Source organism: Equus asinus, chromosome 19, assembly GCF_041296235.1.
Source record: "Equus asinus isolate D_3611 breed Donkey chromosome 19, EquAss-T2T_v2, whole genome shotgun sequence".
Taxonomy (NCBI): Eukaryota; Metazoa; Chordata; class Mammalia; order Perissodactyla; family Equidae; genus Equus; species Equus asinus.
In genome coordinates, this window is record NC_091808.1 from 10,292,214 (window position 1) to 10,309,377 (window position 17,164).

At 42.4% G+C, this 17,164-nt stretch overlaps 1 protein-coding gene across 3 annotated transcripts in view; it reads left to right on the top strand.

Annotated features, from left to right (window-relative positions):
• The window catches only part of SP110 (SP110 nuclear body protein), a 43,611-nt gene that overhangs the window by 14,063 nt on the left and 12,384 nt on the right, over positions 1 to 17,164 (top strand). For all 3 annotated transcript variants that reach the window (XM_070489448.1, XM_070489447.1, XM_070489449.1), the window contains exons 8-13: positions 2,686 to 2,835; positions 4,338 to 4,418; positions 5,482 to 5,535; positions 7,577 to 7,642; positions 9,213 to 9,371; positions 12,344 to 12,397. In XM_070489448.1, the coding sequence (XP_070345549.1) occupies positions 2,686 to 2,835; positions 4,338 to 4,418; positions 5,482 to 5,535; positions 7,577 to 7,642; positions 9,213 to 9,371; positions 12,344 to 12,397 (564 nt within the window). The remainder of the gene's footprint in view (positions 1 to 2,685; positions 2,836 to 4,337; positions 4,419 to 5,481; positions 5,536 to 7,576; positions 7,643 to 9,212; positions 9,372 to 12,343; positions 12,398 to 17,164) is intronic.

The following is a 17,164-nucleotide window of genomic DNA, read 5'->3' on the forward strand; positions in this document are numbered from 1 at the left end:
CTAGGTCCACACCCAGGACCCTAACTGGCAAACCCTGGGCCGCCAAAGTGGAACACGAGAACTTAACCACTCGACCATGGGAACTGCCCCCAATAGAGTTTTTTAAAAGGAGAGAAAGCAAGATATCAAGCAAAAAAAGAAAGAAGAAAGCTCCTAGAGTTTACATCCTGTTTGAGGAAGAGAAAGAAAATAAGCCAGAAACCACATAAACAAGGTAATTTCAGACAGTGATGAGAAGATGAAAGAAAATAAAGGATAGGATTACAATAGTGATTTGCACTTTGGAGTGAAGGTCCCTTCAGATTGGATGATCCAGGCAGAGGAACTCACCAGTGTGAAGGAACTGAGGCTGAGGGGAAAGGCTGGTGTTGTTCGGTGATGATGAAGCAAGGAGAAGGTGAGATGGTAGAGAGGGCCAGAACATGTAAGGCCCCCAGGCTCTTGGCAGGAATTTGGAGTTTATTGAACTTGAAATGAGTTACCCAGTTGCCAAGCCAAAAACTAAGTCATCCTTGACTACCTGATAATCTACCTCAGAATATTGACAAAGTTCTGTTGATTCTATCTCCTCCTTCCTACACTACAGTCTAGTGATTTCATTCCCATGCTTAAAACTTGTACATGGCCTCCTATGGCTCTCAGAATAACGTTCATAGTTCTTCATGTGATTGTCAAAGCTCTCTCCAATCCAATCCTTCCCTTTCCCTCCAATTCTGTCTTCTTTCCACCCAAACCTCCAGCCAAGCACACTAAACTTCCATTCCTCTCATTTCATTTCTCTCCCTTTGATCCTTGGCATGTGCTGTTCTCTTTGAATGCAACAGTCTTACCCTACACTACTTCCCATAAATGTTTGGCTATCTCCTATTCATCACTGATGTTGGCTTAAATGTCTACTTCAAAAGACATCCCCTGACCCTTCAATTAGCTAAGTCGGTCCCACTGTGTGTTTCTGTAGCCCCCAGAACTGACCCTTTTGGAAGATTCCACATTCTCTATTGTTATTACTTACGCAATGTGTCTCTTCTTGGCTGGATGATAATCTCCAGGCACAAACGAGGTATTAGTTATTTCTTGAGTAAAAAAAAATGAAAGTTTATGAATTTATTATTGTGTTATGCAAAGGAGTCACAGATACCACTTGCACCACGTGGTGCCAACATAAACTAAGGATTATTGGAGGAGAATCTCACAGCAGAGAAGTAGAATCCACACCATCCTCCAAATTCTTATTACTCTAAGCTTAGAGCAGGCATAGATGATCTGTCTGCCCTACGGCCAGCATCCTGGTACTGAGACACTCACTCCCATAATGCTCTACACGTTTATAGGTCTGGGGGCAGGAACATTCATGTGACTGTGCAACAGCAGATGCTCCCTGTCAGATAAATGATCTTGTTAGAAAGGGGGAGCCCCCGGGGTTCTGGGGTTGGTACCAGCCTGCTCTGTTGGTGTAGCTCCGCTCTGCTGAGACTTCCTTCCACTAAGTGACCAAGAGGAGTAGGAGATGCCAGGCCCTTCCAGATTTGTCTTTCTTCCTATTGTATTTAAATGAAAATTTTTACAGGGATATTTTTAACAGTCACATTATTTTACATTTAATTAATCACCTTTATTAAAAATGCTGAAAACAACTAGAAAGAGAGACAAAATTTGAAGGAAAAAAGAACACCGACTTGTCATGCTGAAAATATACATACCACACTTTTTGTACGCAAAAAAAAAAAGAGGTATTCTTTATTTTCTGTAGGAGTTCTCATTTTCTCTGAAACTTTCATGATTCAGGAACAAGATTAAACGTGCCAATTAAAGGCAACTTTCAGGCTCTTTTAGTTTGTCTCATTCTCTTTTATGTAAATATTCAGTAATTTCCGTGATTAAACTCCCTGCCGCTTCTGGGTACCTCCTCCCAACATTTAGCTCCTGCCTCCTCTGGAAGTGATTCATGGGAGTAGAGAGAAGCTCAGGCATTCACCTGCCATGAAGGGGCATGGCTGTGCTGCGTGTATGTCCTCCCTGGTGTCCTAGAGATATCCTTGCTCACTGGACAACGGTCATCCTATGGGGATCAGCTCCTAAGGTCCCCAGCCGGTGAAAATTGTGATCTCCTCCTTCCACGATGAAGCAGACTCACTGGGCACCCTCCACCGGCATTGCAAATGCTCTTAGTGTCAACCTCACCCCCAATCCCAGGGCCCTTGCCTCTTAATTCTTCAATACCTTGTACTTTCCCCACGGGAGGCAGGTAGGGACCCTTGGATCGCTCCTGTATCACACTTAGGCCCTGAGGGAACCTGGAGAGATACTTTATAAGGTCCCTACTCTACGGAAACAGACCACATGGCCATTTCTACTCCATTTGGCCACCTCCTGGTGGCTGGGGTCACATAGACAGGAATCAAGAAATAAGCCCTGTGGCTTGGAGATTCCCCCAGATTTATCTGGTTGCTTCCAACAGGTTGTACAGAGGGTGAGGTCAGATGGTGAGTTTGAAGGAAAACCAAAGGTGCCCACAAGAAGAAACATGTAATCAGAGAGAAACAGCAGGAGAAAAGCAGGGCACAGGGGTACAGAGATCTCAAGTGTGGAGACCGGGACCAGGAGAAGGGAGGGCACTAATATGGGGAGGAGGAGGTCCACTGGGGACCCCAGTCAAAGCTATTTATGAATCACTATTTGGCCCAGGGACAGTCTCACCTGGGGATGAAATCCAAGAGAAGCTCCAAGTGGTGGATCAGGCAACTCAAAAGAAGGATGACACAACCAGGAACTCAAAGGTCACGACAAGGGTCCAAAAAGCCAGGACTGGATGTGCCCAAACATCTGGACCAGAGGGTGAGGCTGGTGATGGAATCTTCTATTTGAATTCTCACTGTGGGAGGGTCTGTCATGGAGCAGGCACTGGGTTAGGTGGACTTGTAAAGTTAATACTAGGAGGAGGGAGAAGTGCAGAGAAAAACAGTGAGGTTTAACAAGAGGGACAGAGGGAAAAAGGATCTGTTGCATCTGAGGTGTTTTTGTGCAGAAGCAGCTGTGTTCTCAGGGTCCAGCTGACCTCAGCTGTGACCTGGGCAGCAGCTCTTAAATTTTCGGTCTCAGGACTCCTTCACACTCTTAAAAATTATGTTGTTTATATGTGGCCATATATACCTTCTTAGATATTAAAACTAATTGTTTAAAAATATTTGTCTATTCATTCCAGTAGAAGTGTCAGTAGTAAACTGATTACTATTAACATAAACAGCATACTTTTATGAAAAATAAGTATCTTTTCCAAATTTTAAAAAATTAGTGAGAAGAGTAGCATCACTACATTTTTGCAAATCTCTTCAATGTCTAGCTTATGCAAAGACAACTGGATCTATAGTTTAAAAGGGTGGAGTATTTCAACAGTATTTTGAGATGTGCGTGAATATTCGTCTTTGCTACTACACCCAAACTCTGCAAGGGCTAGTTTCTGAAAGGTTGGTTGTAAGATAGAATCTGAAACCATATCTATGAATTTTTCATACTTTGTTACAATAAAATGCATTATGCTACTTTACATTTTGAATAGATCTACTCATGTAAGATTTTATAATATCATGGACATTTGGAAAATATTCCTTCACTGAATAATACAGTGAGTTACAACTCAAACAATCACACAAGTATTTTCCTTGAGACAACCATGAACTTCGAGATGCAGCCAACGGCTTCATATGTACTCTCCAGTTTTTCACAAAGACTGTTAAAAAGATGTGCACTCAAGGGTAGAAATTTAATAAAATTAATAATTTTTACTGGTCATCAAGGACATTCTTAAGCGAAACTAGCTTTTTTTTTAATGGTGAGTAAGTGATGATGAAGAATGCAATGACAGGTTCAGGGACACTGCTTTGATTTGTACTAGGGCACCAGCAGTTTTACCTGCCATGGGTCTTGCTCCATGTGTTCAAAGGTTGACATAGTGAAAAGGACAAATAATATCTTTTACTGAACACAGTTTTGACTTTGAAGATCTATTAAAAGGGTTTCAGGGACCCCCACCCCCCAGAGGTTCACGACTTCACTGTGAGTCTCTGGTCCAGCAGCTCAGATGACTGACTCCCACTAGACATCTCCCTTAGTAGGGGAACTGCCGACCAGCCTTGCTCTGCTCCTCCCCTAAGTGGCAGACAGACTCAGAGGTAGATGCATTCTCAGGAGGGCATCATGGAGGCTCAGGCATGACCTGGAGCCTCCAGCCTTTGGCTCCAGAGTGTGCAACGGCCTTCTGAGATCTCTGGGAGATTCCCCATGGAGCTTTCCAGAAGGCATTTTCTGAGATTTAAGAGGAATGCTGTTTCTTTTTTCAGAGGTCAGTGATGACGCTTCAGAAGTGAATGAAGGAAGGAGACCCCAGGAGCCACCTAGCACACCACCAGGAATCATGCACGGTACAGATAAGGGATTGCAAGTCTCAGAGTGTGGTCATCAGGAGCCCAAATTCAGAGCTGTTTTACTCTAAACCAGAGTTTCTTAACCTTTTTTTCATTATCACTTCCTTAAGGAGTCCACTTCAGGATTTTTTCCAATCACAAACCCCTCCATATGATATTTTAATATCTCAAATACATTATATATCAATTTATGGACTGCATATATTTACTTGTGCTTTATACATAAGAAGAATAAGATTTTTTTCCCCCAGGAGCCAATTTTTGGGCAACATCACCACTGCTGAGAGTTCCTGCTCTATGTGTATTCATGGTGCTCTATTGAAAGTGCCCAGCCATGGATCAAGTTTTTTCCTAAGGCTCAAAATTCCATTTTTCTCACATGACCTTTCTGGGAAAGGAAGAAAACAGATCACCTTAATCACAAATAGAATAGTATGACTGAGCACCCGTAACTGACAGTGTTGTTGTGGGCATGCCTGGCTAAAACGGTGCATGTTAACTCACTTCTGACCATTGCTACTGTTATGCACATTGCTACCACTACCCTTGGAGGGGGCAAAGCTGAATCCTTCTGTCTGTTCGTGATTTGGTCACTGTGTTACAAATTCACAGAACTCTCACATGACAAATGTGACTCTCAAATGACAAGTATCAAATTATTGTAAGAAACAATGGGTTAAATTTGACCACCTTAAAATAGAAATTATTATTTTTTAAGTTTCTCCTACATTGTACTCACTTTTATAGGAATATTTCAAATTTTCTCATGGATAAATTCTATTTATTTTTATTGCAGCCCTTGGAGAAGGTTGAGTAATTTATTCAATTTTACAAATGAGAACACTGAGACATGTAAAGGGTCAATGGGTTTTCCCAAGATCCCTTGGATAAAGGTTGGCTGGCACAGGACTAGCATCTTGGTCCCTGAATTCCAGAAAGGAAGGGACTCAGAAATAATACTGTCAAAGCTTTGCCAACTCATTACTGTCTGACATGAGTGTGGTCACAAAATGTAAATCTTGCTTATTTCAGAATTGCTTTCTTTCTCATTACTTTCTAGATCCCATGGATAATGGAAGTAAACAGTCTTTGGGAATATCTCCCGGGAAAAAGCGTAAGTGTAAAGACATATTTGGTCTCTGTTAGAGTGGATTTGGTGTTACTCCTAGTGGTTATTATGCTCTTTGGGCTACAAAAGACATCCAAGCCAGCAAAAGACTAGAGCTTCTTAAAACAGTGATTTCACTTTTTTTCAGCATAGAAAATTTTCCATACTTGTGGCAGCCATTATGATTTGCTTGCTCCTGCCACGCCCCCAAAAATAGTAGCTAACATAAGAGAGCCTCTTTCCTTCTCCTCTATGGAGATAGATGGTCAGGGGCTTGCATACACCATAAAATTCCAGGCTCATCTTCACCTGTTGCTCCACCATCCTGAGCATGTGGCATCCCCTTCACTGACGTCCAGTCAACAAGTCTGCATTCCTCCAGGGAAAGAGGCAAGGTCAAGGAGGGGCACACCTCCTGCTCTATTGTAGGATGCTATCTGCAGGTTGCATTTAGTAATTCTGTTACCACTTCATTGCCAGGACTAGTTACATGGCTTCAGCTGACCGCAAAGGAGGCTGGGCAATGCAGTCTTTGTTCTAGAAGGACAGGTATCCAGCTCAAAATCAGGGGTTTTACTGCTAAGGAAAGAGAGAGACAAGAGATAGGGGAATAACCAGCAGTACTCGCTCTGCACGCTATTGTAGTGGGCGTTACTGGTGCTCTCCACTCTTTCCAATTCCCCTGCTTTTCCTGGATACTTGGAAAGCTTACGTTTCCCAGCCCCTTGCAGGAGACAGATCCATGGCCATTGTTCTGGCCAATGAGCTGGTGCAATGGGTTTCACTTCTGGGTCAAAGCACCTAAGAGCCACTGCACAGCATCCCTTACTCTCCTGTGTGTGGAAGAGGGAGATGCCAGAGGCTAAGGCAGTGGGAATCTCAGCACCGCCACGCCGAGGACAGCTGCCCTGGAGACTGCAGGTCCTGCAGAGGACTCTGCGTGATGAAGAAACGCACTGTTGTATATTAAGCCACCAAGATTTGGTTTTGTTAGTTAATGTATAGCCTATCCTATCCTGTCTGATACAGTGCAAAGAGTACAGAAAATTATTAATCAGAAAGTTAAATTCCTATTTAAACTGCCCCCACTGTATTTATACACCTTACAAATATGCATATACATTTATCATTTATATATTTATTGTATATTTATATATATATACTCACTCATACTATATAGTCTCTTCTATAAACCTTTTTTCATTGTGAATTTAACACACGTCTTAATGTTAATATTATCTATTTTCCTTTCTTTTAGCTACATAGCACCCTACTGTATAATTTTATATATGTTACCAAATTGTTCTGCAGAAAATGTAATTGTTTAATGTTCCTTTTAACAGTACATGCGTGCTCATTTCCTACATGCTCACCAACACTAGACATGATAAAACTCTTTAAAGGGTTGGGTATCCTTAAACTAAACAGTGCATTACTTTGATTATTAGTGGTCTAAAGATGATTTTTTAAATAAATTTATCATTTGCATTTTCTCTTTGAGCATTTTCTGTTTATGATTTTTTGCCCACTTTCCAGGTGTACTGTTCATCTTTTGCTTTATCTACTAAGGATATTAATCCCCTAATGTTAAATATATTGGATTTTTTCCCCATTTTCTTGTTTTAATATTGTGAATGATGTTTTTGGAAGTGCGGACATTTTAAATTTTGTAAACAGTCAAAACTTTTCATCTTTTACCTTTGTGATTTCTAGCCGTGCATTTGGCTAAAAAAATTGTTTATACTTGTGGCTTATAACAATCTTTCTCTATATTTTCTTATAGTCTTGTTGTCTTGAAAAACTGGTTATTATTTTGGAAAAATGGCATATTTTAAATGTTAATAATTAAGTATACCTCTGTTACGTCTTTTCTCAATCATTTTTTATTTCCGAGTAAAGCGGAGTACTTTTTCCACGTAGATTTTATGGTTTTCTGGCCTCCACAAAGTATTGGGAAGACAGAAAAAAATTTACTTAAAGATGTTGACTTAAGCTTCTAGATCAATATTTATAGCCATAGAGACGACTTCTTCTTTTTCTGTTTTAGAAAAGAGGAGAAAGAAATATAACTGGTCAAGTTCAAAAAAAAGACAGAAGGAAAGACTCTCAAGAGGTAAGCAAGAAACATGAGGTCCTTACTGCCTTGGTGTTCATCTGGGTCATCACTTGGCCAACCAGCATGCCCTCCTCCCCAGCCACACGGCCACCCGGGTATCACTGGAGCACGGCAGCCCCACCCCTGCCCCCAAGCCACCCAGTCAAAGGACTCCTGTTCACGAAAGAAGGACGACCCAGATGCCATGCTGGTCAAACAAGCATCTTTTCTCTTATCACTGGGAAGGAATGGAGGTGGGGGTGGACAGGAGGCACCAGTCCACTTTCAGATTAGGACTGTGTCCAGTCCAGGATCAGAGCCAGGAGGAACAGACAAGGCAAACCTGAATGGGCAGGCAGGATTCAGACTCCCGATCCCGAACGGGAGTGAGACGTGGAGTCACTGAGCATTCAAAACTGCCTCAGCCAACCAGTGCCTGCTCACCGTGCATCTACTGCATGCACAAAACCAGTGTTATCTGCAGCAGAGGAAAGAGCAGTTTATGAAGCTGCATCTTTCTGGCTCCTCTGTTTTATTTCTCTTGGTCTTCATCACACTTTCCTTCTTCTTTGCATTCTCTCCCTCTTCCTTCTCCCCTCTCCTTCCTCCTTCCCTTTTTCTGTGGTTCTAGGTGTGCCAGTCCGTAGAGTTCTCTTGGATTTCCTGCCTTAAGAGTCTGGGGCAACTTGGGAGGGCCTCTCCTCTCAGCTCCCAAACATGCATCACGACATGAGTGTCACTGCTTTGGACACCTCTGAGTTTCCTGCTTGTTTCCAGCACCCCTCAATCCTCGGGGTTGACCTGGGAGGGGACTCAGACCACCTTGCATGCCCTTCTCCTCCCCTTGTCTCTTCCTCTCAATTCCCAGACCCATTGCCCTCCTTGGCTGGAGGAAACTTACTCTGTCATAGGCTGAGTTCTCCGTACCAGTGTCTTCTAGGAAAACTTGACTTTCAGATCTCCAAGCTTTTCTTGTGGGCTCTAAGGTAATTTTTAGAACTTAGAAATCCCCTTTTGCTCCCAACAAATTCTGCGTTTCAAGATTTTGTGTAGTGAATGCAAAATAGTCTCAACTGAGCAGTGGTTTCCTGAGTCAAGCCAGCATCCGCTCTTCCCCTGAAAGTTACCGATCTCATAATTAGGGGATCCTGGGACATTGAAATCTATAAAGGTAAAAATACATGATTCTAATATTTTAAAATCTACTGCTTGTTATCCAATCATTCAACAAAGATGAATTGAGTGAAGTGTGTGGCAGGCACCTGTCCTGGGTCCTGAGGACTCAGCCGTGAGCAAAACAGACAAAACCCCTGCCCTCGATACGCCTGTAATTAATGAACAAAACGAGGAGCTGAAGGGGAAAGAGAGGAACAGGAAGGAAGATTGCGAGTCTGGGGAGAAAGAAAGATACACACAAGAAAAGAGAGCAGTAGTTATAGAGAAATAGCAAGGTATATGTGAGGTACGGAATACAAAGATTTCCTGAAAGGGTAGGGACTGGGAGCATGAGAAAGAAATCACTAACAGGGGGAGATGGGGTTCACTGGGAACCCAATTAAAACTATTCACAAATCACTCTTTGGCCCAGGGACATCCTCAGCTGTACACGAAATCCAACAGAAGCTCCAAGTCATGGATCAGGCAACTCAAAGGATGGATGACTCAACCGGGAACTCAGAGGTCATGGCAAGGGTCCAAAAAGCGAGGACTGGATGTGTCCAAATGTCTGCATCAGAGGATGAGGCTGGTAATGGAATCTGCCGTTTGAATGCTCAGTGTGGGAGGGTCTGTCATGGAGCGGGCACAGGGTTGGGTGGACATGTAAAGTTAATAGTGAAGGAGGGAGAAGTGCAGAGAAAGATGGTGAGGTTTGACAAGAGGGACAGAGAGGGAACAAAGATCTGTTGCATCTGAGGAGGTTTTGCGCAGAAGCAGCTGTGTTCCTAGGGTCCTGCTGACCTCAGCTGTGGCCTGGGCGGCAGCTGTCAAACATTTTGGTCTTAGGGCTCATTTACAATCTTAGAAATTATTGAGGATCTCAAAGAGCTTTTTTCATGTTCTTTATATCTATCTGTATGAACCTTATTAGAAATTAAAACCGATTGTTTAAAAATATTTAGGTATTAATTGATTTAAGAGTAACACTAAATCAATCACTTAACATAAAAACATTTTTTATGAAAAATAAGTTATCTTTTCCAAATTTAAAATAATTAGTGAGAAGAGTGGCATCATTTTACATTTTTGCACATCTCTTTAATGTCTAGCTTAATCAAAGACAGCTGGGTGCTTTTTTTAATCAGATATAATTGACATAGTATGTTAACTTCAGATGCACAACATAAGGTCTCAATATTTGTATATATTGCAAAATAATCACCACAGTAAATCTAGTTAACATCTGTCACCACACATAGTTAAAATTTTTTTTCCTGTTACGAGGATTTTTAAGATCTACTCTCTTAGCAACTTTGAAATATACAGTACGGTGTTATTAACTATAGTCACCATGCTGCATATTACATCCTCGTGACTTATTTGTCTTATAACTGGAAGTTTGTACCTTTTGACCCCTTCACCCATTTCATGCACTCCAACCCCTTGCCTCTGACAATCACCAATCTGTTCTCTGTATCTATGAGTTCATTGTTTTTTTTAGATGCCACGTAAAAGCAAGATCACATGGTATATGTCTTTCTCTGCGTGACTTATTTCACTTAGCAGAATGCCCTCAAGGTCCAGTCATGTTGTCACAAGTGGCAAGCTTTCCTTCTTTTTCATGGCTGAATAACATTTCATTGTATGTTACACCACATTTCCTCTATCCATTCATTCATTGATGGATACTTACCTAGCTGCCATGTCTTGGCTATGATGGTTCAGTGAACATGGGGGTGCATATATCTTTTCAAGTTAGTGTTTTCATTGCCTTCAGATAAATACCCAGAAATGAAATTGCAAGATCGTATGGTAGTTCTAGTTTCAATTTTCTGAGGAACCTCCATACTGCTTTCCATAGTGGCTGCACCAATTTATGTTCCCACCAACAGCACACAAGGGTTACCTTTTCTCCACATCCTCGCCAACAATTGTTATTTCTTATCTTTTTGATAATAGCCATTCTAACATCTATGAAGCTCTATCTCATTGTGGTTTTGATTTGCATTTCCCTGATAAGTAGTGATGTTGAAGACCTTTTCATGCACCCATTGACCACCTGTATGTCTTCTTTGGAAAAGTGTTTATTCAGATCCTCTACCCATTTTTTAAATTGGATTGTTTGTGTCTTTTGCTGTTGAATTGTATTAGTTCTTTATATATTTTGGATATTACCCTTTATCATAGATATGATTTGCAAATACTTTCTCCCAAGGACATCTAGTGGGAGTCAGTTATCTGAGCCCCTGGACCAGAGGCTCAAAGTGAGGTTAGGAACCCCTGGGGGGTGTCTCTGAAACCCTTTCAGTAGATCTTCAAGGTCAAAACTGTCTTCATTAAAAGATGTTATTTGCCTTTTTCTCTATGTTGACCTTTGTACACATGGAGCAAGACCCACAGCAGGTAAAACTGCTGGTGCCTTAGTACAAATCAGAGCAGTGTCCCTGACACTCAGGAGTAGTCATTGCATTTCTTCCCCACCATTTACCATAAAAAAAAGCTAGTTGCACATAAGAATGTTCTTAATGAACCAGTAAAGGTTATTAATTTTATTGGATTTCTGCCCTTGAGTACACATCTTTTTAATAGTGAAACTGCTTTTCTTTTAGTGTTTAACACACATATCTCATGTCAATGTTATCTATTTCCCTATCTTTTAGCTACGTAGTGCATTATTGTATGGTTAACCACAATGTAATTAAATAACTACCTACTGATGGACAGTTATTTACAGGTTTTGTATGAAAATGGAAATCGTATTTGGTTGTGTTTGTATCTTTGCACACTTGTCCTATAATTTCCTCAGAATTAATTTCTAAATGTGAAATTACTTGGTCGGAGTCTATATATCTTAAGTTTTATATTATATACTATATGTATTATATTATATAAACTGTTCTGCAGAAAATGTAATTGTTTACATTCCCTGTAACAATATATTTGATTATTAGTCAAACTAATCAAAAACTTTGATTATTAGTGGTCTAAAGATGATTCTTAAATAAATTTTTCATTTGCATTTTCTCTTTGAGCATTTTCAAATTATGTTTTTGCCCACTTTCCTAGTGTACTAATCATCTTTTGCTTTATTTATTAAAAATATTAACTTTCTAATGTTACATATTGAAATTTTTCTGTTTTGTGTTGCTATTGTAAGGATGTTTTTCAAAGTATGAACATTATAATTTTTTAAATAGTCAATCTGTTCATTTTTTACCTGTATGATTTCTGGCTTTGAATTTCAGCTAAAAAAATATTTTATATTTATGGCTTGTAACAATCTTTCTCTAAATTTTCTCCTAGTCTTGAAAAAACTAGTTATTAATTTGGAAAGTGGCATATTTTAAATGTTAATAATTAAGTATATCTCTGTTACTTCTTTATTCAGTCCTTCTTTATTTCCAAGTAAAATGGAGTACTTTTTTCAGATAAGGCAAGATGGTTTTCTTGCCTTCAAAAGGGATGGAAAGACAGTAAAAAATTTACTTAAAGGTATTGAATCTCAAGCTTGTAGATCAATATTTATAGCCATAGACATGACTTTTTCTTTTTCTGTTTTAGAAAAGTTGAGAGAAAAATGTAGCCAGTCAAGTCCACAAAAAGGGCTGTCAAGAGGTAAGCACAAAGCACGAGGTCCTTACTGCCTCGGTGCTCATCTGGGTCATCTCGTGGCAGACCAGTGTGGCCTCCTCTCCAGCCACACGGCCACCCGGGTATCAGTGGAGCACGGCAGCCCCACCCCTGCCCCCAAGCCACCCAGTCAAAGGACTCCTGTTCACGAAAGAAGGACGACCCAGATGCCATGCTGGCTCAAACAAGCATCTTTTCTCTTATCACTGGGAAGGAATGGAGGTGGGGGTGGACAGGAGGCACCAGTCCACTTTCAGATTAGGACTGTGTCCAGTCCAGGATCAGAGCCAGGAGGAACAGACAAGGCAAACCTGAATGGGCAGGCAGGATTCAGACTCCCGATCCCGAACGGGAGTGAGACGTGGAGTCACTGAGCATTCAAAACTGCCTCAGCCAACCAATGCCTGCTCACCGTGCATCTACTGCATGCACAAAACCAGTGTTATCTGCAGCAGAGGAAAGAGCAGTTTATGAAGCTGCATCTTTCTGGCTCCTCTGTTTTATTTCTCTTGGTCTTCATCACACTTTCCTTCTTCTTTGCATTCTCTCCCTCTTCCTTCTCCCCTCTCCTTTCTCCTTCCTTCTTCTGTGGTTCTTGGTGTGCCAGTCCGTGGGGTTCTCTTGAATTTCCTGCCCTTATGGGTCTGGGGCAACCTGGGAGGGCCTCTCCTCTCAGCTCCCAAACATGCATCACGACGTGAGTGTCACTGCTTTGGACACCTCTGAGTTTCCTGCTTGTTTCCAGCACCCCTCAATCCTCGGGGTTGACCTGGGAGGGGACTCAGACCGCCTTGCATGCCCTTCTCCTCCCCTTGTCTCTTCCTCTCAATTCCCAGACCCATTGCCCTCCTTGGCTGGAGGAAACTTACTCCGTCATAGGCTGAGTTTTCTGTACCAGTGGCTTCTAGGAAAACTTGACTTTCAGATCTCCAAGCCTTTCTTTTCCTTTTGGCATTTAAAGGTAATTTTTGTAACTCAGAAATCCCCTTTTGCTCCCAACAAACTCTGTGTTTCAATATTTTGTGTAATATATCCAAAACAGTCTCAACTGAGCAGTGACTTCTCAGTTTTGGCCAGTAACTGCCTTTCCCCTGGAAGTTACCAATTTCATAATGAGGGAACTCTGGGGCATTACCATTTATAAGGATGACAAAAACATGATCCTAATATTTTCAAAAATCTGTCTGTTATATATTAGTTCAACAAAGATGAATTGAGTGAAGGTGTGTGCCAAGCACCTGTCAAAGGTCCTGGAGACTCAGCTGTGAGCAAAATAGACAAAACCCCTGCCCTCGATACGCCTGTAATTAATGAACAAAACGAGGAGTTGAAGGGGAAAGAGAGAAACAGGAAGGAAGATTGCGAGTCTGGCGGAGAAAGAAAGAAAGTTACACACAGTAAAGAAAAGGTGTAATTACATTTATGTGTCACTTAACAATGGGGCAATTTCGTCAATGTGTGAACATCATAGAGTGAACTTACACACACCTGGATGGTAGCTCCTACTACACACCTTATGTGTCTTATGTGAGCACCATTGTCCATATGGAATGGGTGCTCTTTGCCCTACATCTTCACCAACACCAGAAATAACAAGCCTTTTCTATGTTTGGCAAACATAAGGCAAAGAAAGCACACATGCATTTTTCTGTAAGCATGTTGCACCAATGCTACTCAGCAGGCCAGCCTACCACGCGACAGGAGCTTGACCGGAATAGAAATCAAAGCACTGCTGTCCCCACTGAGAGGTCTTGCTATGAAAACAGTGTGCTCAGTGTCACCATTGACTTGCAAGCTCCGTATTTTTTTGAGTGTTTATAGCAGGTTTATTTATTTTTTTATTGAGGTAACATTATTTTATAACATTATAGAAATTTCACATGTACATCATTATGTTTCAACTTCTGTATAGACTACCTCGTGTTCCCCATCGAAAGTCTAGTTTCCATCTGTCACCGTACACATGTGCCCCTTTACCCCTTTCGCCCTCCCCCACCCCGTTCCGCTCTGGTAACCACCCGTCTGTTCTCCTTATCTGTGTGTTTGTTTGTTGTTGTTGTTCTATCTTCCACATACGAGTAAATCATACAGTATTTGGCTTTCTCCGTCTGACTTATTTCAACAAGTTCCTTATTTTTGTAGACCTGCAACAAACAGGCTTGTAGATGGCACCAGTCTATAGACCCTGGAGTAGCATCTATTAGACTTCAATAATAATTTAATGGGGCAAAAAAGGCCAATGTGGCTGGTGCCTAAAGAGGGCAGAGAGAGTGCCAAAAGGTAATGCTGAAGAAGTAAGTTTAAAAAGCAGAAGAAAAATAAATGCAAGAAGAGAAGGAGGAGAGGAAAGAGCAAGAAGAAGGAGAGCAGGACGGTGACCCCAGGAGGCGCGTACCCTAAGTGTACAGCTTGAGGAATTAACACAAGGGAAAATCCCTCACATCCCCAGCACCCAGGTCAAGAAGCAGAACACAATCCACGTGGATTTTCCAATCCCTACCCACAGGCCAGGGGCCGCCATCAAATTCTCAAAGCCTAGGCCACTTTGCCTCTGAACGCTTCAGCCCCCTGCCTGCTCAGACCCTCCTGAGTGTGTGTCCCCCCCGTCCCCCACACACAGTCCCTCCCCAAAGGGAATTCCCTCATCCTCCTCACTCCCCTTGCTACACGTCTTCAGGCCTCACCTTGAACACAGCACCCTCTGCCCCGACAGGCAAGGCTAGGTCTCCCTGACCTGCCTCCATGGAGTCTGGTATTTTTTTCTCCATGGCCCTTCTCACAACTGTAATTAACTGTCTGTGTACGTCCTGTTCACTGTGTGCAAGTCAAGTGAGGTCAGTAAGTGGGTTGGTCTTGCTCATTGCTCTGTCTCCTCCGTGCCTCGCGGAGTTTGTGCTTACATGATTGTCAGATCGATACATTATTCATCCTTCTTCATCAAGTATGAGCACCAAGATCAGGGCCTCCATTCACCCATGCAGTGCGCTCATGTGAACTAGAAAAAGCGCCCCTTTCTCAACACGCTTTCCCTACATGTGTAGAGCTGACTCCTGAAACCAGGCCTTTGCTGCCCTCTGCTGGAAGATTGTTGTAAGAAGCGCACAAATAGATGTCTCTGATGTCAATCAGAGCCCCTCCACCTCCAGGAAAGGTGGAATCCTTGTTCAGTGCACAACCCACGCAACCATCTGCAGAGGCTCTGATAACAATATAAGAATGTACATCACTTTACAGTTGGAAAAGCACTTTTTTCTACATTTTGCCATATAGTCCTCAAATAAGTATTATTCAGCTGATTTTACGGATTCAGTTAGAGTGTAAAAGACTTGCATGAGCTAAAATCAACCCAGGTGTTCTAATACCAAGTCCTTTGTTCTTTACACTAAAAACAAAAATACCCCCTGGTCTTTTTAGAAAACACTAGTAGGAGGCAAGAGTCCAAGTGAATGCTGACAGTTGTTCATCAGCATCAGCTTCTTCTGCCTCCTTAGCCCTCATCATGCCTTCTAGTTTAACGAAGGACGTCTCTGTGCTGTTATCGAGCAAATGAAGTAGCATCTTGTTGATGCATTTCTGATGCTATGGAACGAGCACTTGACCAGAAGTCCAGCACGTCTGGATTTCAATGCCAGCTCCACCTTATACAGTGTGATGACCACTAGGAATTCACTCTCCAGATCCAAGTCTGAGTCTTCCGTCTATAAATACGGCTCATCATCATTGCCTTCCCTTTCTTACAGGTTGTTGTGAAAATAAAGGTACAACGCGTGTGCTGCTTTTCCTATTCCTTGGCTTGCTTTTCCTCCGGCCACACCATCTCCCCACAGACCCTTCTTGTACGGATCGTACAGCTCCCAGATCTTCCCCCAGGCCACGTCTTTCCAGGCACGGTTTTCACCTTGGGCCTTTTCCCTGTGTCCTGTGAGAATTCCTGGTGTTGGTCTTCCCCGTCACTAATTGGGTTTTTTCCATTCTGCTCTTCCTTGTCTCTGTTAGGTATTTCTTTTCATTTCCTCCACCAGGCTTTCCATTTCCACGAACTCTCTTTGTTCTTTAATTGCTCACTTTTCATAGCAGGCTCCTTGTTGTTTGCTGACACTTATAAATGGTGATCTGATAGATGTCAGAGGGCTCCAAGCAGGCATTCCTCTCAAGGTTCCATCTTTAAAGCCCTGTTCGCTGAGATGAGCAGGTGGGGCTCAGCCAAATGCAGGATTTGGAGGAACAGATCAGAAAGCTGTCTCCCTCCCTTAGGGTCCGGGCAGTGACTTCAGAAATACTCAGGACACAAGGTCCTGCCTGACTCGGTGAGCTGCCTGGACGAGCTAAAGGAGGTAGTGCCCCTTCTGCCCACGACTCTGCACCCTGGCTTGCTGCCTGCAGCTCCCAAAGCCACCCACTGCTCCCGCATCTGCTTGCGAGCACGTATGGGACATCTGTGTTCATTGGACCTACACCTACCCCAGGGAATTAGAGAAGACAGTTCCATGAGGCAGAGAATTATGGAAGGTCCCCGTTGTCATGCTAACCCCCCTTGGGGTTTGCAATAATGGTCCAGAGTTACCCGTGGCTCTACATTGTCAGCCAAGTTAGGAAGCTGCAGTGGCAAAGCCCCCACTCAACTTTGATAACAATAATACACACTTATGGAACCTCACTAATACGTTGCAGAGCCAGGATCACAAGCCCACACAGTCTGCCTCCCATGGCTGTGCTTTCATCCACTGGGCCATATTTAGTGGGCAGAGTCTG